The sequence below is a fragment of the Hyperoodon ampullatus genome, assembly GCF_949752795.1.
Source record: "Hyperoodon ampullatus genome assembly, chromosome: 4".
Classification (NCBI taxonomy): Eukaryota; Metazoa; Chordata; class Mammalia; order Artiodactyla; family Ziphiidae; genus Hyperoodon; species Hyperoodon ampullatus.
In genome coordinates, this window is record NC_136917.1 from 48,495,291 (window position 1) to 48,520,615 (window position 25,325).

At 52.9% G+C, this 25,325-nt stretch overlaps 1 protein-coding gene across 1 annotated transcript; it reads right to left on the reverse strand.

Moving 5' to 3' along the window:
- Window positions 1-5,905: 5,905 nt before the first annotated feature.
- CDX1 (caudal type homeobox 1) lies at window positions 5,906-21,200 on the reverse strand (the record flags this gene model as incomplete). Its single annotated transcript, XM_079703303.1, has 3 exons — window positions 5,906-6,121; window positions 6,677-6,822; window positions 20,768-21,200. 3 exons carry the CDS (start codon window positions 21,198-21,200, stop codon window positions 5,906-5,908), a joined length of 795 nt encoding a protein of 264 aa, XP_079559429.1.
- Between the last annotated feature and the right edge of the window lie 4,125 nt (window positions 21,201-25,325).

Below are 25,325 nucleotides of genomic sequence, written 5' to 3' on the forward strand. Positions count from 1 at the left end.
CAAGAATCTTACCTCCCTTATAAGGATGTGAGGAATCCAGGAAGATTGTGCATAGAAAACATTTAGCGCAGAGCCTGGCACATCATAGGAGCTCAGTTAACATTTATGGACCTACTGTGTGTTGTCCACCCTTGCCAACAAATGAACAGCCGATAGTCAGCTATTTATTCAATCATCCAATCTACCAATATTTTTTTTTTTTTTTTTTTTTGGTTTTTTTTTTTTGCGGTACGTGGGCCTCTCACTGTTGTGGCCTCTCCCATTGCGGAGCACAGGCTCCGGACGCGCAGGCTCAGCGGCCATGGCTCACAGGCCCAGCCGCTCCGTGGCATGTGGGATCTTCCCAGACCGGGGCACGAACCCGTGTCCCCTGCATCGGCAGGCGGACTCTCAACCACTGCGCCACCAGGGAAGCCCCAATCTACCAATATTTACTGAGCACCTAAAGTGTGCCAGATCCTGGGCTAGGTCTTATTTTTCTCAACACAGTGACCTGGAGAAGATGTTATTATCCCCGTTTTACAGAAGAGGAAACCAAAGCCCAGAGAGGTTAAGTCACTCACTCAAGGTCACAGAGCTAGTGAGTGACACTTGTGACAGAGTCAGGCCTCATGGACCTTCCGGGCTAGTAGTGGTGCTGAACAGGCCTGTTTCCTTGGGATGAAAGTGAAACAGGGAATTTGGGGTGAGGAGAAGGGACAGGGCAAGTGCCACTGTATGGTTGTGATGGTTTGTGACTTAGATCATGAGCACCTGGGTTCCTGTCCACCAGCTGTATGACCTTGGGAATGTAAATGGTTTCCTATCTGTAAAGTGGGCCATCCACCAATTTGGGCCTGGCTAACCTCTCAGAGTGTTGTAAGGGTACAGTGAGCCTGCAGCTAGGATGGGAAATTATTAGCTAGAGTGATTCTATGCGTTGGTTTGTGGAACTGAACCAGTATTTGCTAGTGGGCCCAGCATATACATTACAAATCATGCTCCTTTCGCTCTCAAAAGTGTCCCAGTTCAGACACTCATAGCATCACCCTACCAGCAGCCAACATGGGGAGGCCTTTGGGGAGAATGAGATCGTGTCTGCTGCCCCTCCCATCCCTGGAGCAGGAGTCAGGAAGGGTTTAAATCAGAGCACAGGCTTGGATAAAGGGCCTGGCTGGGTCCCAGGCCCACCTCTCCTCCCCAGGTCCCACCTAGCTGCTCCTTCCTTTAAGCCTGGCTTCACAGGGCAGGCAGGGACTCTCCAGACCCAGGAGGAAGGAGCCCCTTGACCATGAATGTAAACGGAAGGGGTGTTCATTGAGCCCTACTGTGTGCATTAGATGAGCTCATATCCAATATCTAAGTTTTAGCTCTTTCCAACAGCCTGGAAAGACAAGTTTGTGCGTCCCCATTTTGTACCTAAGGAAACTGTCTTGAAGGAGTGAAGTTGTATGCCCAAGGTCACAAATCACTGAATCTCTGAGCTTTGGAGATAAAGCGAGGAGGGCCTTGGGCCGTGCCTGGGGAGAGGCAAAAGCTAAGAGGCCCAGGCAGGATACACCTCTCCTCTCCCCGAGGGCGTGTCACCACACCTCTTACAGGACTGGCAGCTTTGCTGAACCACTCCCTCTCGTTGGCTTGTGGGTTTCATTAGACGCTAAGGAAGGAAGAGAGAACCATGGAAACAGGGAGTAGAGGTGAGGCATTGGCTCAGGAGCCCTGGAAGACTAGCTTCCTTGTGGCCTCTTCCCAGCAGCACCTGCTCCCCCAGATCCAGCCCTGGAGGGAGCCAGCCCTAGGCGAAGGGAAGGGAACAGGGCTGGGACTTTAGCCTTTCTCAGACACATCATGGGGTGACCACTGAACATCAGCAGCAGTCACTGGGGCTCTGAATACAAATGGGTCTAGGTCCATGCCTTTCAGAAGGGGAAACTGAGGCCCAGAGGAGGCAGGACTTGGAAAGTCAGCCTGTGAAGTAGAGACAGGGTGAGGCCTGGAATCTAGGAGTCTGACCCCACCTAGGCTCTGCCCTCCATATCACACCTTCTGCCATCCCCTCCCCCATCACCACAGCGCTTGTTGGAAAACTCTATACTTCATACGATAAACAACCCCCCAACATTTTTTAGAAGACATTGTCCACATGAGTCAGTCTACCCGCTGAAATACAACTGGCCATGAGTTCAGCTGCTGAGCACATTTGACAATTGCTCTCAATACCATCCCCTCTCCCCCATCCCAGAGGAAGTTTGGGTACCACCTGGCAAAATAACTAGCTAGGAATTCAAACCTAGTAAATAATCTATTTCCCTTTCCCTCTCCCCTCCCTATTTCTCTTGGTCTCATAACAAACCAGAAGAATGGGGATGTGTGCTGATTTAAAGAAAATGTGAGATGAAAATGTACTTCCTTTTATTATATAGGGAGATATTTTTAAATGCATATAAATAAACATTTTTAATTTGCTTAAACGTTCAGACTTTATCGCTGAATAGCATGTGTTTTGTTACACCAGAGTGGCGAATGTGTAAGATGAGGATCCAGACTGCTAATCCATCTGGTGAGAAAGCGGTTCTGGAGCAGCCGTGCCGGGACAGGTTTGCCCTCCAAAGCCGCCCTGTCCTACGCCTGCTCTGCTCACAGCTTCTGTGTCCCACTGGCTGGGCATCTCATCCACGCTGGGCCAGGCTGCTTTCCTTGCTAGAGACCTCCTCTGTGAGGGCACTCCACTCCCAACCCTGACACCTTCCCTAGTCTTGAGCTGTGGCCCTCTCCACTCAGCCCACGCCAGTCTCTTGGCAGTCAGTGTTGGGAGTCTCACCCACAAAACTCAGATTCTCAATATGGTGTCAGGAGTCTATAGAAACGCAGCGCTGACGCACACGTTTCTGATTTGCTAGAGGTCATAAACAGGCCCTGGGCCTTCCACAGCCAGGCCAGGCCAGATATCATTTTTGCCTGGATGCCCCCCCTCCCACCTTCCATCCCCCATCTCTAGCATCAGCTCAGGGCCCGCCACCCAGCAGGGGGGGGAAGCATAAAATCACTATATGCAAAGCAGAAGCAGCATCGGCCATTCCCGATAGGAAAGCTGGAACACCTCTTAGCACTGGGGTGGCTGCCGGGTCTGACAGGACGTAATGGGTCCTTTTCCCTGAGCCATTACAACACCCCTGCCTCTGGTGGAACTCTCTGGGTGGCAGGGAATGCATTACTTCACACCACAGCTCAAGACACTGCTTGGAAGTTGTCTTAGATAAAAGTTTCCTTTTCCACAGAGCTCAAACACCAGTTGACAGGTGATGGCCAGTCCAACCTGTGGGGCCCACCCAAGGCCCTGACCGCCCACGTAGACAGCAACTGCAGCTCACCCAGCCTGCTCGGCCTGGCGACTGACCTCCAACCAGGCAGAGGTCTTCCTGTGGCTGGGGGCGGCCTTGTCCTGCCTCAGATCTTCCCAGCCACCATCTGTCCTCAGCACTGGGGATGGGGGTAGTTAGAACATCAGTCAGGCCTGCCAGCATCACACTAGGATGCAGCAGCCCAGGGAGCAGGTGGCTAAAACACAGAACTTACTGTGTGCCGGGCTAAACATAACTAAACATAACTCTGAGATAGCTTAGATAGCTTAGAGTATTTTATTTCCATTTGACAAATGGGGAGGCTGAGGCTCAGAGAAGCTAAGTAACTTGCCTGAAGTCTCACAGCTTGGAAGTAGTCAAGCTGGAATCCAGGCCATGTGACAACAAAATCTGCTACTAAACACTGACTGAGTCACAGCTGAAGTGTGGCCCTCCAGCCCACAGCGTTCCCACACTCTAGAGCGGTGTTCACTGGGGTGCTGGTAGGTGCTGGTAGCAGGCTCCTGGGTAGTGAAGCATGGGGAATGCTGGATTAAAGAAAATTCAAGGGTTTTCTTTGCTGTGGGACTTGTCAGAGCCTTTGATGTGTTAAGGCACCAGTGTGACTCTCCCAGAAGGGTTGAGTCTGCAGGACTTCTCAAACTGACTTGACCAGAGTCATTTCTTCTTGGTAAACAAGCTCCCCAGTCTTACAGATGGGGAAATGAGGCTCAGAGGGGGGAAGCAATTACCCCAGGGTCACACAGCAAATGCTTTTGACAATCAGAAACCTATATTCACTCACCGCTAGCCACCCTGCCACCAGCCCTCTTCCTCTGCTCCTGGAGCCCTGGTCCTCTCCCCTGGTACCACCTGGTTCCCGTGCCTTAGATGTCCACCATCCTCAGTGAAGCCATGATGTCTCCCAGGCCAACAGCAGGAGGAGGAGAGAGAAGTGCCTCTGCTCTTCAGGGGCTCATGTGGGGACTGGATCCACCTCGTGCATTGTTGTCATGTGCCCCGGGAGCAAAGGGCAGGCAGGCAGGCTGCATGCACTTTTTATGGCTAGGCCACCTCCCAGAACAGTAAACAGAGGGGCAGGCAGCTGGCACCAGAGCCCTGTAGGGAGTGAAGGCCCCAGGGAGCAGACTCCTGCCCACCTCTGGAAGGGAGTTCAAAATAGCAGCTTTTCTCAGGAGTTTTTAAAAAGTGTACTTCAAGTTCATATTCCTCTTAATGTTTTTTTACTATTCCTCCTTCTTGGCCTGACAGCCCCTACTAGTCCTATAGGCCTCAGTTTAAAATCACCTCCTCCAGGAAGCCTTCCAGACCCTCCAGGATAAGCTGGGAGCTCGCTCTGGACTCCCTGGATGCTCTGCTACCCTGATACTTAGAGCATAGCTCAGACTGGGAACTTCTGGGTGGCAAGGACTGTACATTCCCTGGGCCCAGCCATGCCTGGCATATGGGGTGCCCAACGAATGTCATCTGTTGAAAGAAAACCCTGAGTTGAAAGTATTTGAAAAATTCAAAAGACCGAAATATTGAATCTGATGATTCTGCTTACAAAATGGACTCAAAATTTAACAGTCTCATAGACTTACTCTAATGATGTCCTGTTTTGATCTTTCAGAAGTATTTTAAAGGTGACCTTGTTGTAGGCCTACAGAGACTAAGAGAGACTATGCAGTTGCTGAGATGGGTGAGGATGATTTACACTTCTTTAGCATTTTCCTTTCATGCTATGTATAATGATTTTCATACATTTTTAAAAAGAGAAAAAAAAATTTATTCTTGAAGCTGCATTCAAGAGATTCCATTCTCTGTGCAACCCCTTGCCCAGCTGTGAGTCTGCTTGGTCCAGAGAAAGTTCTCTGGGGCTCCCTGGGGCCTGGGCCCTGAGGGACAGCCTGGTGGGGTGGTAGAGACTTGGCAGGATGGACTCTGCCCCTCTGTCCCCCTTCAGAGGCCTTCCCCACAACCTGGAACCTCCACTGAGAATTTGAGTGAGGGAATATGGCTCTGTGGCCCAGAGCCTCTTGCTCAGGCCCAATCCTGCGGGCTTTGCGCTTTGCATCCGGCCTGGAGAGGGTGTGGTGCATGTTACGCCGGGGCGGGGGCTGGGGGGGCAGGTAGAGGTGAGGCCGCAGGAAAAGGCAGGTGTGAGCTGACACCCTTCCCCCTCCCCCCCTCAGGTCACGGTCTGCAAGCCTTCCATCTTCTCTCGGTTCCATCTCCTTTCTCCAGGAGTCTAGTCCCTGCAGCAGCCTCCCACCTTTGAGCCTCTGGAGGAGGAGCTGGGTGGCCCCCTCACCTAGCCCCCTGGGGATTAAGACCTCCCACCCCAGGCTCCCTTGTCCGCCTGAGGCCTAGATCACCAGAGCTGGAAAAGGTCCTTATCCAGCAGGCTCGCTGCACAGATGGGCCCAGGGGATGCAGGGGCTGCGTGGGTGGTTGGTCCAAGGTTACTCAGCTGGTCAGTGGCAGGGTTTGGGACTCAGACTAGGCCTCCTGGGCCCCCACAGGAGCCACATTCCTAGCCCCTGAGTCCTCAAGACCCCCAGCCCACAAGGCTGGTTGGGGGGCTACGGTAGGTACTCCTCCTTGACAGGCATTGGGGAGGAGGTGCCCAGGAGGCTGGCAGAGCTGGGGCACAGGCCCCCCAGGGGTGGCCCAGCTGGAGTGGCGGTGACATCGTGGGCGGGAGGGGGTGGCTGTGAAGGCTGCTGCTGCTGCTGCTGTTGCTTCTTCTTGTTCACTTTGCGCTCCTTTGCCCGCCGGTTTTGGAACCAGATCTTTACCTGTGGGGTCAGAGAAGAGAGATGGGGTAGGCAGTGGGGAGACCGAATGATAGAACAAGAGGAAAAGAGGAAGGGCAGTGGAGCTCTTGTTTTTCGATGTGGCGCTAGGGGCTTCCCTCTTGCTCCGGCTACCCCAACTGTTCAGGGACCCTGAACACGTTCTCCCCCTCTGGAACTTGCTCCCCTACTCTTAAGACAACTTCCTCGTAACCCTCTTCCTCTCCATCTTCCAAAGCCATGCTCTAACACCCCTCCTCCAGGAAGCCTTTCCTGTTCTCCCTGTGACTGCTCCCTCCTCTGGATTTAAACAGCACTGATTAAAGCCCGCTGTAGCCTATAACTAATCAGGCCCCCATCCCCCTTCTGGTGGTCAGAGATGTTGGGTTTAATTGGCCGGGGGATTGGCAGCAGCTCAGTTTCTATTGTGTTGTATGACCATGGCTGGGAGACAACCTCTCTGTTCTCCTCCCTCGACTGAGCTCCATAATCTGCCTGGCAGCCTGGAGGCCAGACTCCCGGTACTGTTCCCGTGGCTGAGGTGGGAGCCCCACACACCTGACGTTCGGTGAGTCCCAGGTTGGCGGCCAGCTCTGACTTCCGCCGTATGGTGATGTAACGGCTGTAGTGGAATTCCTTCTCCAGCTCCAGGCGCTGGTGGTCGGTGTAGACCACGCGGTATTTGTCCTTGGTCCGGGTCTTACCTAAGAAGCAGAGGTGCCAGGAGGAGAGGTGAGTGGGGAGGGGAGCTTGCAAAAGGCCAAGGCAGGGCTCCCGCGAGGAAGAGCAATCCAGGGCCCCTGAAGAAGGACCTTGAGGGAGTAACGGTCATTATCCCAGGCTCAGGCTTCGAGACTCTCAACCTGGGAGGCAAGCACTGTTCTCATGCCCATCTGGGGGGCCCTAAGGCTCAGAGAGGGGAAGCAACTTGCCCAGGGTTACCCAGCAAGCTGCGGGTGGAGTTGGGGGTTTCAGGCCAAGTCTCCTGACTGAGAGCCCTACTCTGATTGCCAGGCCCACCCGATTTCGTGCAACAGTTCCCAGGTGTGGCTGCACAACAGACATGCGGGGAGCTTGTGAAAAACACAGCTTCCAGCGCGTCACTGAGATCGTGAAGTAGAAAGCTGTGGCGTGGAATCTCCATTTTTCACAAGCTCCCAGGTGGTTCCAATTTGGGGATCCTCAGACCGCAGGTCTGAGCTCTAGAGACTTGGAGGAAGGAACACCTGGCAGCAAGGGTAGCTTGAGATAACGAGACGTCAGCTGCTCCTCTCTCCTGTGCGCAAGGAGAGCAGGAAGGGCCGCCACAGCCGGAGGCCGAAGCAGGAAGCTTGCAGGAACTGCCCTGGGGTATATGCTCCTCAATTCCTGTCAAACGCCTGGTGGTTGGTGGCCGCACAATCAAACAGAAAGGACTGGGGCTGCCGGTGGCTCCCCAGGACCTGTCAGGCTCCTCAGAAGGCCCTGGTTCTAGGCGCCAAGCCCTGAGCTGGGGCTGCACCAGGGACTGGGGACTGCTCTGCCCGGAGCCATCTACACTCCAGCCTGTGCCCAGGCACAGAGCAGGAGTACTCAGATCAGCCCACAAATATTTACTGAGTTCCTGCTGTGGCCAAGTGCTGGGTACAGCAGTGAGCAAAACAAAAAGTCCCTGCCCTCATGAAGCTTAGGTTCTAGTGGAGGGAGATGGGCAAAAATAAAATAAATATGGAAATTATTTGATATGTTGATTGATGATAAGTATTTCAGAGAAAAAGAAGGACGGGGAATTTAAGGAGGAGTGAGGCTGTGATTTTAAATAGAGTGGTCCATGAAGGCCTTACCTTGAAGGGGAACTTAAGCAAAGATCTAAAGGAGGTGAGGGAAGGAGCAATGCAGCTGTCTGGGGAAGAGGTTCCCAGGCGGAGGGAACAGTAGGTGCAAAGGCCCTGATGGGGTCATGCCTGCCGCCTGAAGAGTAAGGACCAGTGAGGAGGCTGGTGCACCTAGGGTACCGTGAGCCAAGGGAGCGGACAGGTCGAGCCGGGCCTATGAGCCCCGGAAGGGACTCTGGGTTTTACTCCGTCTGGGACAGGAGCCATTGCAGGGTTCTGAGCAGAGGAGACAAGAGGTCTGATGTAGGATTTAAGATTACTCTGGCTGCTGCATGGAGAACAGATTGGTGAGAAGGGGGAAGTGTGGGGAGACCTGCCATAACCCAGGCAGGGTTGGCTTGACTTCCACACGAGGCTCAGCCTCGTGGATTTGAGGACCGACTGGGTTAATGTCAGGGATCTCTTTCGGGCTGGGATCAGAGGTCCGTCTGGAGAGAATATTAAGAGTCATGCTTGGCCTGGGCTGCTGTCGGGGCCAGACTCAACACCAGTTTCCTTGTAAGAAGCTGAGTGCAAGCACTTTTTAGACCCACCCATGTGTCCCACCAGGGCATGGCGGGTCTGCATAACCATCGAACCCATCCCACTTCAGCCAAGGGCCCCCGCAGTAACCTGGCCTTCACCTCCCTGGCCCCAGCTCTGGGCCTGCCCGCTCCTCGGCACCCCTGCGCTAACCACCCTCCCACCAGCGCCATTCCAGCCCACACAGCTTGGCAGGACAGCGCTGGGCTCCTCAGAGCCAAAGGGTTTGTGGAAAACAGGAGACAACACATGTTCCTCGGCTCTTTTCCTTGGGCTTCCTGCCAGAGTAGCAGAACCACACTGGACTCTTCCACAACCACTGACCTCAGCCCACTGCCCGACGCAGCACGGGACAGCCTCGGCCCTTGGCCAGGCCTAGCCCAGGAAAGGGACAAGGGAGTGGCTGCCGAGGCCTTGGCTCCAGATGGGGCCCCTCCTTGACCTAGAAAATTCAACGCTGGCTCAAAAACTGTTCTGCCTAATGCACCACCACTGAAACCCAGCAGAGCTCTGAACCCACAGCCCCACTGGGTTCACTGGGCTAAAGCCAGAAGGGGTCATGGGAGTTTAGTCTCCTCCCACTTTATAGATGAAGAGACTGACGTTCAGGATGGTTATACAGCGTCCAGAGGTCCAAATAAGAGAGGGCTTGTGAGTCCTTCTAGTCCAACCTCCCTGTACAGTCAGGGTCATTGAAGCCCCAGGGTGCCATGGACTTGCCCAAGGCCATTTCACCAGGCCTGCAGGTCTCGCTCCTGCTCTAGTGCACAACTCCTCACCCCATCAGATTTAGGGTCCACAGAGACTGCTATAGGGCCCTCTAAGCATTGGCAGCAGAAGCTCAAACAACAGACCACCCATCTACTTGTATTTCTGGGAAGAGAGGGTCCAGACCATGGTGAGGGCAGATCCCTGAAAGCGCTGGGCTGAGGCTGGATGGCCCACAGGTTGAAAATGCCTAGAAGATTCACAGCCTGAGGTAGGGGGAGGAGGCTCCCTGCCCACCCAAACCTCAGCCTGAGAGATTATAAAAGACACCCCCCCTTCCCTCAGGCACCCAACCCTCGGTCCCATCCTTCCTGATGAGCAAGTGGGGATCCACTGCACCCATTTCATAGTTGGGAGAAATTGAGGCTCAGAAAAGTTCACTTGCTGAGGCCCATCCTTTCTGGTAATGGTATAAACCTGGGCTCAGGTTTCCTGACCTCCAGCCAGGCTCTTTTGGGTCAGGGGATGGAGGGAATTAGATGAGAGATGGGACTCTAGCTGCATAGTTACTCCTCTCTGCATAGTTACAGACTCTAGCAAGGCTGGCAGTGAAGACCCAGCCTACAGGCCCTGTCACCCCCTCCCTGGACCCAAGAGAAGGGCTGGTGGGCTCAGGAACACATTGGCCACTTCTATCTGGTGGAGTTGCTCAAAGCACACAATTTTATTGCTAAGAAAATGGCTCTGCCAGAAAACAAAATGTTTGATATCGCACTGTGTGGTCCAGGAACCAGGGAGTTCCACCTGCTGTCCAGAAGGTGATAATGGGAACATCCTCCTTGGGGCCCAAGTTGGTGATCTCAGCCTCATTTAACATGCACATGCCCTTTGACTCATTAATCCCACTTCTAGGGATCAATCCCACAGAAAAATGCCCAGAGAGGTAGCTGTTTCAAATAGCACAGAACTAAGGACAATGTACGTGTCTATGAGTCAGGACTGGCTAATAAGATAAGCGACGGTACATCCATGGAGAGGAGCACTACACAGTCACTACAAAGAAATTACAAAGCTCCGTAGGTGCCAATGTGGAGCAATTTCTAAAAATATAGTTAAGTTTAAAAAAAGGCCAAATGTTGTAGATAGTATGTTGCTATTTTTGTATAAAAATGGAATACACACACACACACACACTCAGACATGTTTGTGCACCGAGTTCTTTCTGAAAGAATACACAAGAAACCAGTAATGGGGGTTGGCATGCCTTGGAGAGGGGACTAGAGGCTGGGGAGCCATAGGTAGGAGGGAGTCTTTGGGATGTTTAAATTTTTACCATGTGCAGATGTGAATTTGTATTTTTAATGACAATCAGGAGCCCTGGGCTCCAGTCCCAGCTCTGGGCCAGAACTCCCCACTGCCGTGAGCAAACCTCCTCTCCCCTCCTGTGAACACCTGTGCCACCCTGGGGGCCCAGGAGAGAGGGGGCAGGGAGGTGCGTGACAGTGGTGGGGCAGGGAGAGGGCCCAGGATGAATGATTTACAGGCCCTTGGGACACTGGGCCTAAGAGGGAAGTCCGGGCTCTTGCAACAGGTGTCTGATGGGGGCCAGGCCACTCCCAGCCACCTAACGAATAACCCTCTGGGCCAGATGCCAGTGCAAGTAGGTGGGAGGGAGGGTGGGAGCCCCCCTACCAGCTCTTAGGGGTGAAGCATGGGGAGAGAAGAGCCTTGGATAACTCTGCAAATGAGAGGCTTTCTCTCTGCTCTGGCTGTGGGATGTGAGGAATGGCCCATCCATACGCATCAGGCTGCCGTGGAGGTAGCAAACTTCCCATCCCTAAAGCATGCACAGTAGAGGTCCTGGGAAGCTCCAGGCTAATGGTTCTAAATACCTGACCAGCAGCCTCAGAATTGCTTGGGAAGCTTTTTAAAAGCACAGATTCTGGCCCAGAAGTTCAGACTCAATGGGACTGAAGTGGGCCTCTGGGATTTGAAACTTGAATAGCTCTCCAGGTGACCCTGACATGTGGTTGTTTGGGCAAGTAGACCTCCGGGGCTGTGCCATGAAGCTTCTCAATGGCTGGGTGATCTAGGACACCTCACACCTCTCTGAGCCTCAAATTCTGTATCTATAAAATGGGGATAATTATGATTCTAATAATGGCCAATATGTCCATGTGTCAGGCACTTTGCATACATCTCTCAACAACCTATGAAGCTGTGCAACTGTTATCCCTAGTTTACAGATGAGAAAACTGAGTTTCAGCAAGGTCTGCACATCTGGAAGGTGGGATTTAGCCCAGGTCTGTCTAGCCTCAGAAACAGCATTAGAACGTATGGCCCAGTGTAAGGTCTCCCATAATGATCTCCAACCCTTGGGTGTACAGGGGATCACTTGAGATGGATGGATGAATGATGCCTAGCACAGTACCTGGCACACAGTAGGTACACAGGGAAAGGTAGATCTTATTCATTTCCGTGGTGGCATAACCACATGGCAGGGATCCTGGGAAATGGATCTGAGCGATGGGCTGTGTGTTGGATGAGACTGTTTATTTATAAGGTCCCTTCCAACTTGGAAACATGAAGCTTCCAATGTTTGTTGATGCTCTGATTATATTTGTTATTATTGCTGAAATAACTCTAAGACTGATTTCCCTGTCTGAGAGTCTAGAAACTGGGCCTGCCCAGCTGGAGGATAGAGGGCAGGAGCCTGGCGGTCTGCAGTGGGGCCTCCCCATCTAGCCTGGGCCAGAGTTCAGCCTCTGCCCCCAGGGTGGGGTAGGTGCCTCCAGGAAAATTGAGTGGCCTCTGGGTCAGCACTTCCTTTGACCTCTTCCTGCTGGGTTCGTGGCCCTGAGGGATGACACTGCCAGCTCTGGCCCTAGGGCTTGGAGCACAAATCCATGACCCCTCTCTGTGTGGTCCAGCCCCACTGGCTGTATATCAAAATCCCCACAACCCCGACCGACACACATACACACACACACACACACACACACAAAGGAATGCACATATGCATGCATGGATGCTTGTTAAAAATACATATTCCCAAGCTCTCAGATCTATTGCATCCTGGTCTCCCTGCCATCTTTAACAAGCCTACCAGAGGGGATTCTGAACCACCAGCTGGAGTCAGTAGGTCCTGGTCCCAGTTCTGTGCCATCTGTGTGGCCTTAAATAAGTCCCTTCTCCTCTCTGGGCCTCAGTTTCTCCTGTGTATCAGAAGAAGGTTTGGTGTCAGCTCCAGGGCCCTGTAGATTCTGAACTTCTGTGTAGCTCTGAGTCCTCCCTTAAGGACCTGGGCCCAGGTCTGCATCCTTAGCTAAAGGACTTGACAAGTGATTGAATTTCTCTGGGCTTTCCTTCCCCCGGAGAACAGAATGGGTGTGAAAGCAGTTTGCAAAGGGCAAAGAGCTATGGACACAAGGAAAACTGAGCTATTTGCAGAAGTGGATGTTGGAGGGATCCCTCGGGAGAGGGGGGCATGCTGCCTGATGGGGAGCCACAGGGCAAAGAACATTGGCCTAGGGCTGGGGAGGTCTGGCCAGGCCACCAGCCGGACATGTGATGTTCAGCTTGGACCCATGTCCTCATCTGTACCACCAGTGGGTGGGACTTCCGCTGCAGCAGCCCTGACCCACCCAGTTCAATGGTGGACGGATATCCTCCCTGGGCAATGAGGCTCTCTGCTGGGCCCATGACTGGTCCTTGTTCCGGCTGGTTTGCCAGTCCCAGGCTGCTCTAGCACAGTTCCTCATTCACCCCTGCTCATTCCTGGAGCAGGGGCGAGGCTGGCATGGGGGCGGGGGTGAGATGAGAGGAGGATAGGCAGGCCAGCCACGCTCAGGGGCCCTGTAGCCTTAGGCAAGCTTCTCCACCCCACTGTCACCCTCCTTCCTAGTCACAGCACTCAGCCAGCACCGCCCCCTCCTCCTCCCAGGCCTCTTCCCCTCTCCTGTCTTCTCAAGGGGGTCCACAGTCTGACTTGGCTACGAGAAGCAGTGAAGAGGACAGAAACTTCAGAGTCAGATAGACGCAGTGGTTCTAACCCAGCCAGGCCAGGTGCCAGCAGTGGGAACCCAGGCAAGTCACTGAACCTCTCTGAATCCCAGTTTACTCATGGGTCAAATGAGGACATGAATGCCTCCTTTAGACATGGTAGCTGTGGAGATTAGATGTGATCATTTCTTTAACAAGGTAGTTAGTAATAAAAGCTATCTGTGACAATGATGAAGAAGAAGGAAGAGGAGGAGGAAGAAGAAGGAGAAGATGATGACTGCAGAGACAATAGAGGCAAGAGGGACTCCTCAGTGGAGAATAAGGAGCCCATCTGGAATGGATTACATTCTAGAAACTCTTGAGCGGGATTTTCCTGCACTGTCCTATATGACAGCTACTAGCCACATGTGGCTATTTAAATTAAAATTAATTAAATGGAATTAAAAATTCAGCTCTTTAGTCACACTAACCATATAGCAAGTGCTCAATAGACACGTGTAGCTAGTGGCTAGCACACTGAACAGCATAGATAGAGAGCTATAGAAAGTTCTATTGGACAACACGGCTAGATCAAACTCCCAGCCAGGGCCAGATGCTCACACCCTCATAGCATACCTAACCAGACTGCTTGGACTATCTACAAAGCAGCCTGTTCTTGCATCCATCACCCATTTATATTCTTCCCAGGATTTTCCACAAGGGGCACCAGAAATAAGGGGCACCCTTGGCCTAGAACAGCCCTTCTAAGAGTTGCAAGCAGCAACTGCATCCCTTCACGTCTTCTTCTGGGCTGAACAACTTGAGGCCACCAGCTGTTTCCTGGTGGAGTTTCCAGGCCTCTGTCCTACCCTGGCCATCCTCCTCTGGTCTGGAGGTGAAGTCCCTGCCTAATCATCCACAGGCGTGGGTCCTGAAGAGTCACATTTGGGGCAGAGGGGCAGGATGGGGCTCTGGACTCCAGCCCTTTTCTAGCTCATTGAGGAACCTTGGCAAATCCCCTCCCCTTGGTTCCTGGCTCCCTGAATGCTCTGTGAGGGCAGAGACCATGCCACCTTGCTCATTTGGTTCCATGACAGTGCCAGACACACACAGCGAATACTTGATGAATCCTTGTTAAACTTAACACAGACCTACTGCTTCCTGGTCTTCCCCTCACAGTAAATGGCCCCCATCCTCAGGCCACTCAGGCCAAAAGCCTAGGTGGCACATCCCCTGCTTCCCACATCCAATCCATCAGCTGGTGGCTCAGCCTCTAAAGGACATCCTTCTGTCCAGCTCCACTGCTCCCACAGCCTTAGTCAAATTCACGAATCTAATGCAGAAATGTGCTGTTCTGGGGTCGAAAATACCTGCATTTGAAAAAATAGCGAGTACTCAATAGATGCTAGTTCATTTTATTATTACTGTGGGAGGTGCTCAGTACTTATTTGTTAAACAGTTCATTCCTGTTTTTCATGGGTGGGGGGTAGATTAAAAACAAACAAACGAAATAATTACGAACTGTGATGAGTGTGAAGGAAAGCAATGGAGCTGAGAGCTAGATTAAGTGGCGGGAGGCGGTGGGGGAGGGAACCTACTTTATTTAGCTTGGGGCAGCTAAATGTCACCTCCTGGAGGAGGTGACATTTAAGCCAAGATATGATGGTTGAGAAGGAGGTTTCCATGTCACCAATGGGGAGGCATATCCCAGGAAGACAGAGCAGCATGTGCAAATGCCCTAAGGCAGAGAGCAGCAACAGAGGACCAGCTCTGTGAGGGACCCTGTCTGCTTGTTCTGGCAGGAATCTCTAGCACCTAGCAGAATGTTTGGCACAGAAGAGAGACTCAGAGACTATTACCGCCTGCCTGCCTACATGACTGAATGAAAGAGGCGTGTGATGAGCCTGGAGAGGTTAGCAGGGCTTTGAGCCCTGGGGTGAGGGGTTTGGATTTGACTTCAAGAGAAATGGGAAGACATCAGAGGGGGTTGAGCCTGGAGTGTCAGTCTCAGCTTTCACTAACGCCTGCTCCCTCTCTCTGGTGATGCTGAGGGATCTATGTGGGGCATCCCTATAAGGTTGATGGGCAAGTATGGCAGGGGGAGGGCTTAGCATGTTAACACGGTGATGGACCTGACTCCAGATGTAAATGTCTCCAAATCCCAAGAGCTCCAGGACAGAAACTTGAGGGGTCATCTCATTAAGATAATTCCTCATCGACAAGCCAGGCTTGCTGCTAACAAAGCGGTTTTGGACCTTCAGAACAGCTCCCCAAGCTCTCAGCAGCAATATCTGCCAAAGTGTGCGTGTGGGGGGAACACCCAACTGAAAAAAGCCTTCTGCCACCTTCTAACTGGGTCACTCCCCCCTTCCCAGGTACATCTGAGAGATGAGGTGGCAAATGGAGTTTCTGCCTTGAGAACCAGTTTTAAACAGCCCGGCACCTGCTGTGCCCATCCTCCCCCTCCAGCCTTTTATAGCTCATCTCTCACTGGCCTCCTTTTCCCCACCTGGACTGGAATGCACATGGGGAGGGGTCTTGGGCTCCCATTCTGAGTGTGTTGCTTTATTTTTATTTAATGTAATTTATTTATTTGTTTGTTTGTTTGTTTATTTATGGCTGTGTTGGGTCTTCGTTTCTGTGCAAGGGCTTTCTCTAGTTGTGGCAAGCGGGGGCCACTCTTCACTGCGGTGCGCGGGCCTCTCACTATCGCGGCCTCTGTTGTTGCGGAGCACAGGCTCCAGACGCACAGGCTCCGTAGCTGTGGATTACAGGCCTAGTTGCTCTGCGGCATGTGGGATCCTCCCAGACCAGGGTTCGAACCCATGTCCCCTGCATTAGCAGGCAGATTCTCAACCACTGCGCCACTAGGGAAGCCCTGTTGCTTTATTTGATAGATGCTCATTAGTCTGTAGAGTCTAGGTTTGAACCCTGTGCAGCAGCATCCCAGCTGTGTGAGCTTGGGCAAGCCACCTTACCCTCTCTGAGCCTTATTAACTTTATCTGTAAAATGAAGCTAATAATAGATCCTCACACCTCTTAAGAGTTGTTATGAGACTTAAGTGAGATCATCCATGCAAAGTTCTTGGCACAGTGCCTGGCACATGTTAAAAACTCAGCTGATGCCACAGTTATTAGCTTTATCGTGAGCTCCTACAATGTGCAAGTTATGGTGAGAAGGACAGGACTGATTAGCACTGCTCCTTGAGGGGATAACAGATGGTAGATGGCAGGGATCAACAAGAGAGTCAGTGATAAATGTTGTTCAAAACAAGGGCCTGGTACAGTGTTTGTAGGGGAGGGAACCAAGGAGGGCTTCCTAGAGGAGGTGGCCTTGGCGAAGAAGCAGGATTTGACCTGGTAAACATGTAGGAGAGGGAAGGGAGGGCAGTTCAGGTCAAGGGACCCATAATACAGAGGCAGGGAGTGTGAGGTGTGTGCTCACGTGCACCTGCTAAGGACTAATAGAGATGGTCACAGGCACCAGTGCACTGAGCGCCTACTGTATGCCAGGGCCAGGGCTATGCTCTACTGGCACCATTGCTTCAAGGTGTAATCTTATTATCGTAATGTTACAGTGGAAGAAGCTGAGGCTCAGATTAACTTGCCTGAGGTTAATGCAGCTTCTGACGGAAATGCAATCCCAGGCCTCTCCCAAGCCAGACTCTTAAATGTCCCAGGTAAGCATTTCTGTATCTCGGCAAACTAACGGGAGAGTGGCTTCAAGAGTGGGTTGGGGCCAGTTCTCAAGAGGGCTCTGAAATGGAGCTGGATTTTACAGCAATGAAATGGCATAAAATGAAATGGCAATTTTATGGCAGTGGGGAGCCATGGTTTAGAGGGCGGCTAGGGCATCAGAGAGAGGCTGAAGGTGAGAGGCCAGGTTGGTGACTGTGGCAATGGGCCAAGGGAGAGGGTCTAGGATGTGGTGGGGAGAGGAAGGTTCATCCCCTCCACGGGCCTCAGTTTCTCTATCTGAAACCTGACGGGGATGGACCAAGATCTAAACCCTGCTGCAAGAGTCTCATCATCTGAGCAGACATCTCCCGACTTGTATGGGACCTCAGCCACCCCAATGGGCCATTAACCTGTGAAAAACTATTCACAAGGAATTGGAGGCTGAGCCTTCAGCAGAAGGATAATTTAGAACCTTCCTAAGGAAAATGCTGATATTTATAGATGCAAATGGGGAAGACAGAAAAAAAAAAATAGAGCCCCTTGTAGTCATTTCCTATCCTGGCCTCAGTCAAGTGAAAGTCGTCACTCAGGACTGGTTAATGGACAACATAACAGCCTCTCCCACATCTTCCCCATCTTCCCTGCCCCCTCCTTAGGGAAAGCTGGCATCTTAGTCCCAGCCTCAGCAACGCCTATTCCCCAGGTGAGGATGGAGTACTGTCCCATCCATGGAGTAGGGAGAAGGGGGCAACCAGGCTTCCACCACTGGCACGAGCTGCTCGGCTGGACAGTCATGGGTCCCGTCTCTAGGTTGAGATCTCATCTCTCCCCTCTTCTCCCAGAGCTGTCTTACTGTCCCTCACGCTTGCCCTGTTCATTCATTCAACAAAACGTATTGAGCACCTACTAAATGCCACACACTGAGTTGGGTGCCTGGAATGTAGTCATGGGTCAAGTAGACATGGTTCTGGACTTCATAGGAGTTTACCTTGGTCAGTGGGTGTGGGAATAGACAACACACAAACACACAAATAAGTAAGTTAGTGCTCTGAAGGAAACATGGCAAAGATGATCAATGGGTATTGGGGGTGGGGGGTGCCTACTTTGGAACATCATGGAGGACCTCTCTGAGGAGGTGGCCATTAAGCTAAGACCTGAATGGTGAGAAAGAGCCTGCAAAGAGTCTGGGGAAAGAGTTTTCCAGGGAGAGGGAACAGTATGCGTACAAGACCTGCCTGCAGTAGCACATACAGCTTTGTAGACCTCAGGAAGGAGTGTAGATTTTGCCCTAAATATAAAGGGAAACCACTGGAAAATTTTAAACTGACTCATCCAACATATATCCCAGCCCAGCCTCCACCTGTGTGAAACTGGAACATGCCTTAAAATCTCCAGGCTTCAGTTTCCCATCTCTGTGTCTGTTCTCTAACTGTCCAGTTCAGATATTCTAGAATGCTAGAGGCACAGAAGGGGGAAGAAGGGGCAAGAAGGGTACAATAAGAACAGGTGACCAGCAACATCTGGGGAGATGGCATGCACTGACCTTCCTTCCCTCTGCTGTCCCAGACAACAGCCTTACCCAGGAAACACCCCCAGAGACCCTGTATCTTCACTGCCCAGAAGGAGAAACTGAGGCCAAAGAGGAGAGGGGCTTGGCCTCTCTTTCAGGGAGGGTCTGTAACCCCACCCCAATTCTGCCCCCACCTTAAGAGTCAGAGTCAGATGCTGCCTGAGTGGACAGGCAGCAGCTTCTACCTTCGAAAACGCAGAATGGCTCTCACCTGGCTCCTGGGGTGGCCACTTTCCTCAGGAGCCCCCAAACCTCCCTCGGCCCTTCCTTTTACTTTCTGGGAGTGAGGGTGGAAAGGACTTTTGCCTTTGGGCAGAGTTACTCCTAGGCCCCCTATGTGCCCAGGGACAACGGTTTCCAAATGACTTCCGAGACCAGAGCTGAACTGAGTTCGGCAGCTCCAGTGCCCAGAGGGATGTGACTTGCCTGACATCACACAGCCTGGAAGCTCCCCAGGGTTCCTGCCAGTCCTCTGACCCCCACTGACCCACTCTCTCCCCCTCACACAGTGCTGGCCTCTCTCCAAGTCCCCGCCCCTGGGGAACCTCCCCATCCATCTCCAAAGTCACCTGATCAGCAGGAAGTAACAACCAGAATAAAGGAGCAGGAAAAGTGGGCTTCCTTCTTCAGGGAACAGACACAGAACTGCAGGACCCTGAGGGTCAGTGGCCCCAGACACTTCCTCTTATATAATCTAATGCAAAATTCTCAACCGAGGTTTATGGATAAAGCTTTTGGGGGCCTTTAGAACCCCTGAAATTGTCTGCCCGATTAGGAAACACTTTTTTTCTAGGGAGAACATTTATACTTCCCATCAGATTTCACAAAGGGGTCCTTTTGTAACTCAAACAAAGGTACAAGACCCTTCCCTCTTATGGGATGGTAAAACTGAGACCCAGAAAAGATGGCTGGTTTAAGAGACGCCGTTCAGAGGATTAGAGCACAGGCTTGGTCAAATCCCAGCCCCACCATTTACTGCTTATGTAGGTATAACTATACTTGCACAACTCTGTAACCTCTCTATGCCATAGTTTCTTCATCTTGAAAACGGGGGTGATAATAGCACCTATGATAAAGTTATAAGAATGAAAAGATATTAGGTCAGTGCCCGCTCCGTTAGTAAGTGTTCCATAAACGTTAGCTGTTATTATTTAGCCAAGGCCACAGAGACAAGTGGCACAGCTGGGACAGAAACCCCAGTCCTCTGAGGCCTCCGGAGGCAGACAAGAGGTTCTGTGTCCCTGGGACTCCCAAGGAGGTGGTACAAATACAGCCAAACTTGTAGATCAGCCCTCCCCAGCATCTGCTGGGAGTGTGTGGGGACATGAAGGTGAAGAGAGAGAGGAGGTGGGGGATGTCCTAGGCTCGCTCCCAGCTGGGGGAAAGGGAGGAGGGGCTGGACATCAAAGGGTGGGCAGGCCAACTTCCCGCCCCTAAGGCCAGGTGGCCTTTGTCAGGACAGGCCGGACACAGTCGGGACAATGGGTATCATGTTCACTTTCTGGCCGACAGGAGTCACTACCGAGCCAAGGCCCAGCCTGTTACATGACAAAGGGGGGACCTAGGAAGGAGGTCAGGCCGCCCCTCATTAAAGCTGAGCCTTTGTCCTGCCCCCTCCCCTGCCTTTGAAGAGGGTGGATCCAAGAGGCCTGCCTGGGGGCAGAAGGTTCACAGGCTCAGGAGCCAAACAGTAGCCACCTTCCCAACTGCTCCTACTTTCCCCTCCCCCAGGGTCAAGAGTTCAGGGCGAGCCCTGGGATGGTAAGGTAGGGACCCTTCACCACCACCAATCTAACCAAAGAGGGCTCTTTTTTAGTCCAAATGATATGACCCACCAATCTCTTCATTGTATGGATGGGGGACTGAGACCTGGAAAGGGAAGTGACTTATGGGTGTTCACATAATCAGTGCATGTCCTTTGGGGGTTTGCAGCCCCTCTTTGGGGCTGGGATAGGGGTGCATGAAACGGATGACCACCAGGGCCAGTGTTGCTAAAAGTTTACCCTGGGATAAAGGTCTGGGGAACTGTGTCTAGTTCCGGCCTTGCCACGCAACCACAAGGCGTCGTTCTTCATGGCTGGGGTCTCAGTCTCCCTGTCTACAGGGAAAGACAGATTGTGCTTCCCGAGGCTCCAGGATTCAGAAGGGGGAAGCTGAGAGAACAGCCCCCAGGGACAGAGTCGGGGGCGGGCACACTCTGGAACCCAAGCAGGGCCGGGGCAGAGGTCAGACAGGGGGCGGCTGGGGCCTCGCTCTAGCACCTGCCGGCGCCCAGGGGAACCGTCCAGAGGCGCAGGGTGAGGGAGGGGTGCTTACCGCTGCCACCGCCGCCTCCGGCCGCCACGCTGCGCCGCATCCACTCGTAGGGCGTCCGCCTCTGCGCTCCGGGCGAGGACGGTGCGCCTGGGCCGCCGAGGGGCTGCGCCAGGAGACCCGGCCCAGGCCCCGGGGGCGCGGGCACCGCGCTAAAGTCCGGAGGGGGCCCGAATGCCAGCGGGGCCGGGCTGGCGGTGGGGGCCGCGGGGCCCGGACTGTAGGCGGCGGCCCATTCGTCCTTGGGCGCAGAGAAGGGCGTGCTCCAGGCCGCAGGGGGCACAGGGCCCGGCTCCACGTGAGAGTAGCCGGTGAAGTCGGGGTACTGCGGAGGCGGCGGGGGGCCGTAGGCTTGCGGGCCCAGGCCGAGACTGGCGGGCCTGGCGGGGCCGGGGTACACGGGGGATTCCTTGTCCAGCACATAGCCCACGTACATGGTGGCCGCGGGGCCCCCCGCGCATGCTGGGCCCTGGAGCCGCCGCAGCCGGCCGCCCCGACGAGCAACTGCTCACCTGAACTCCCAGCCCTGCCGCCGCCCGCCCCACCCAGGCCTTTTATAGCTCCGGACCCGCCACGGCCCCAGCCGAGGCGGGTTTGCATTTCAAAGCGGGGGGAGCCTCCAGGCCGCGAATCAAAGGGGCAAACCCGTCGGGGGCGGGGGGTTCAAAAGGAGACAAATTGCCGCCCCAAGCGGGAGGTGGACGCCGGGGCCAAGGGGGTGGGGGGCGCGGAGGGCGCATCCTGAGCGAGCATCGAGGCATCGCTAGGTGTGGGAGTCTCCTGCGAGGCCCCAACCTAACCGCCCGAACACCTCGACCGCCCCGCAACCCCCTTTTACAGGTGGAGAGAAGGGATCCGAGGGGTTCAGGGACGCCAGGCCAGCGTCACGCAGCCACACCGGGCCTGTGGCGCAGTCCGCAGGGACCAGTTGGAGGTGAAGGGGAGGAAACGCTGACTTCAAACGGGGTTCCCGTCTTTAAGGTAGCGGGTCCTTAATCTTTTGCGGGGGGGGGGGGAGGGGTCACGACCCCTCTGAGTGTCTCTTGAAAGCTGTGGATGTTTTTCCCCCGGGGGGGAAAATGCACATATGCACATACACGAGTCTGCAAACAATTGGGGAGTTCACCTGAGTTGGCTCTCTAGAGAAAGTTCTTAGAGAGGTGGCGTAGCGACATTCTTTTAGAGACATTCTAGCGAACTTCTCACAATTCTCTTGGCAACCCCCCTACCCGCGCCCTCACTCCCACCTTTATTTTAATGAGACGTTTCAAACATACACAAAAGTAGAATTGTAGAGTGAATCACTATATACCCATCACCAGTTTCAACCGTTATCAAGATTTTGCCACACTTATTTAACTGACTCGCTTCCCTTTTTTTGCTAAAGTATTTTGAAAGAAATTTCAAACATCATGTCATTTTACCCCTACTTACTTCAGCATGCATCTCTAAAACACATGGGCATTTTCTTACATAATATGCCATTATCACACCTAACAAAATTAACACAGATTCCTGGATCTAGAGACTGTCATACGGAGTGAAGTTAAGTCAGAAAGAGAAAAGCAAATATCGTATATTAACGCATATATGTGGAACCTAGAAAAATGGTACAGATGAACCGGTTTGCAGGGCAGAAATAGAGACACAGAAGTAGAGAACAGATGTATGGACACCAAGGGGGAAAGTGGTGGTGGTGTGGTGTGATGAATTGGGAGATTGGGATTGACATGTATACACTAATATGTATAAAACAGATAACTAATAAGAACCTGTTCTATAAATAAATAAATAAATAATTCAAAAAAATTAACACAAAGTCCTGGGTATTATCTAATACCCAGTTCATATTCTAAGTGTTTCATTTGATTCAAAGATGTCTTTTTAATAGCTGGCTTATCCTAAAGCCCTGATCTATTTATTATGGTTGGGGCTCTCTTGTATCTTAAATGTATCATGCATCTCCCCACACCTTGCCCAATTAAAGACTGCCAAGGGCCTCCCTGGTGGCACAGTGGTTGAGAGTCTGCCTGCCGATGCAGGGGACACAGGTTCATGCCCCGGTCCGGGAGGATCCCACATGCCGCGGAGCGGCTGGGCCCATGAGCCGTGGCTGCTGAGCCTGCGCGTCTGGAGCCTGTGCTCCGCAACGGGAGAGACCACAACAGTGAGAGGCCCGCAAAAAAAAAAAAAAAAAAAGACTGCCAAACATTTCACAGCTACCGGGTAGGGGGGTGTTAAATAGTTGAGAGGCCATCAGTGAACCGTGAGTGGGAGCAAAGTAGAGGGATTTGGGGAAGGATTCATGAAGGACAGGGCTTTGGATCAGAAGGCCTGTGGCAGATGCGTTGCCTCCCCACAGGAGGTTCAGGGCCAAAGAGCTTCACAGAAGCCCCCTATGGGATTTGATCCTCCAGCGTTTCCTGGGAGCCCCCTAATTGTTCAGGGACATGTGACCCCCAGAACGTGGGCAGAATCAGGGTCTTATGTATTTAAGCTGTCTGTCCCTTGAGTCACCACATTAGCTAGGGCAGGTCAGCATCATCTCAGGGCTAGACAGATGTGTCAGGATCAGGACACAATTTACAGGGCTCAATGCCAAATGATGTAAGATCCCTTTTTCAAAAATTATTATAAATTTCAAGATGGCAACGGTAGAGCATTCAACCAAGCATGGGGCCCTTCTAAACACTAGGCCCTGTGTGACTGCACAGCTGACGCACCCATGAAGCTGGTCTTGGTCAGAATCTTGTTCTTCTGCAGCTCTGATAGCTACTATAGCAGAGTGAGGGACATTATGCCCAGGGTGCCCCTTCCTGCTTGGAGGAACTCTTTTCATTGCACAGATGGAAGCAGTGAGACCCCGAAAGGAAAGGGGTTATGCCCGAGTTTATGCAGCAAAATGAAGGTTGTTCGTCGGAGGGGGGAAAGAGGGCTGCCCGAGTTGTGGCTGACATGGATGAGCTCATGACTGCCTTAGCAGGGAAGGTCAGGAAGTGGATGTGTTGGTGAAAGGTTGCTCAGCAAGTCCTCTGGAGTGCTGGGCTCTGCCCAGGACCCAATTTTTCAAGGGGTCAGTGAGAAACTGGGAAGAATACAGAGAAAGGAGAAGAGACCCAAGAGGACTGAGCTCTACTCTCTGAGTTGATGTAACCAGGACTGCTCAGAATGGAGGAAGAAAAGACCTGGAGAGTGACTTGAAGGTCTGAGTTTGGGGCGGGGGACAGGGCGGACCTAAGACCTGAGAGAGAAAGCTGCAGGCACAGAAATGGATTCCAACCCACCCATAGTAAAGTGCTCTCTAGAGGGCGGTCGTGAAAGAGAGAGTGAGCTCACCATCACAGAAGGTATGCAGGTGACTGCTGGAGGTCCCCAGTCAGGGATGCTGCTGAAAGGATGCCTGTCCCAGGGAGTGAGAAAGTTGGTGCCCTCTAGGTGCCCTCTAATTCCAAGAATATGCTACATCAGACCTAGATGGAAGGCTTAAAGTTTGGGACTAGGTATAGGAATTCATTTGTTCATGTGTTCATATGTTTGATAAATGTGTATTAACATTCCTCCTTTGTGCTGACCCTGTGTCAGGTACTGAGCGAGGCTCTGCACTTGGGGTGCTTACAGAAGGGGAAGGGGGAGAAGCAGGTACGAATCAAATGATCACAAATAGGAGCAAAATTACATCTCGGTGAGGGCCAGGAATCCGGGGAGTTTTCCCAAAGGGAGGAGACATGGAAGTCTTGCAAGAGGAAGTGACATATGAGTCAAGGCCCTGGGGAACAGGGAGGGACACTGTGGGCAGAGGGACAGTGTGAACAGAGGGGTTGAGGCTGGAGGGGACACGTGGTCCTCCAGAACTGAAAGACCAGTTTGGAGTTCAGTGATGGGGGGGCGCACAGGACAGGGGCAGGAGACGAGTGTGGAGAGAGACAGAGCACGGCCTGGCAGGACAGACCTGATGAGGGGTGTGGGAGGTTGTTATCAAGGGTTTTGCGTTGTGGGAAGGGGGCTGTGGCTGGTGTGTGGAGAATGAGCCAGAGGAGAGGTGGGAAGCCTGAAAGCTGCAAGGAAGCTGGGCAGGGGTCCAGGAGTGACAAAGACAGTGTCCAGGACTTGGGTTGTGGCTGAGGGATGGGGGACTTTGCAGGCAAAGCAGGGACTATTTCCCTAGCCAGGGAGAGAGCAGAATTAGGGAGGCCTAAGGCCTGGGGGGCCATCCCAGCTGCTCCGTGGTACCCTCAGTGCTGTCCTCTCCCGGGGTGGAGGCAGGAGGTGCCTGCCTCTCCACAGACACCTCCTGGGGCCGGCCTCCACCCACCCCCACCCCACCTTGGGCCTGCTCTTTCCTGAGCCCTGGGTACTGGGAAAGGTGGGACAAACTGGCCCCATTTGCTGGATGAGGAAAGGAAGCAGGAAGCACAGAGAGGTCTAGGTGCCTGGCCGAGGTCACAGAGGTACAGAGCTGGGCACAGAAGCTAGGTCTCCTGACCCCACTGGCCTTTCTTGCTGCCCAGCCAGAGCGCCGAAGGGGTCCTCAGCCAGCCCTGCTGATCCTCCAAACGGCACC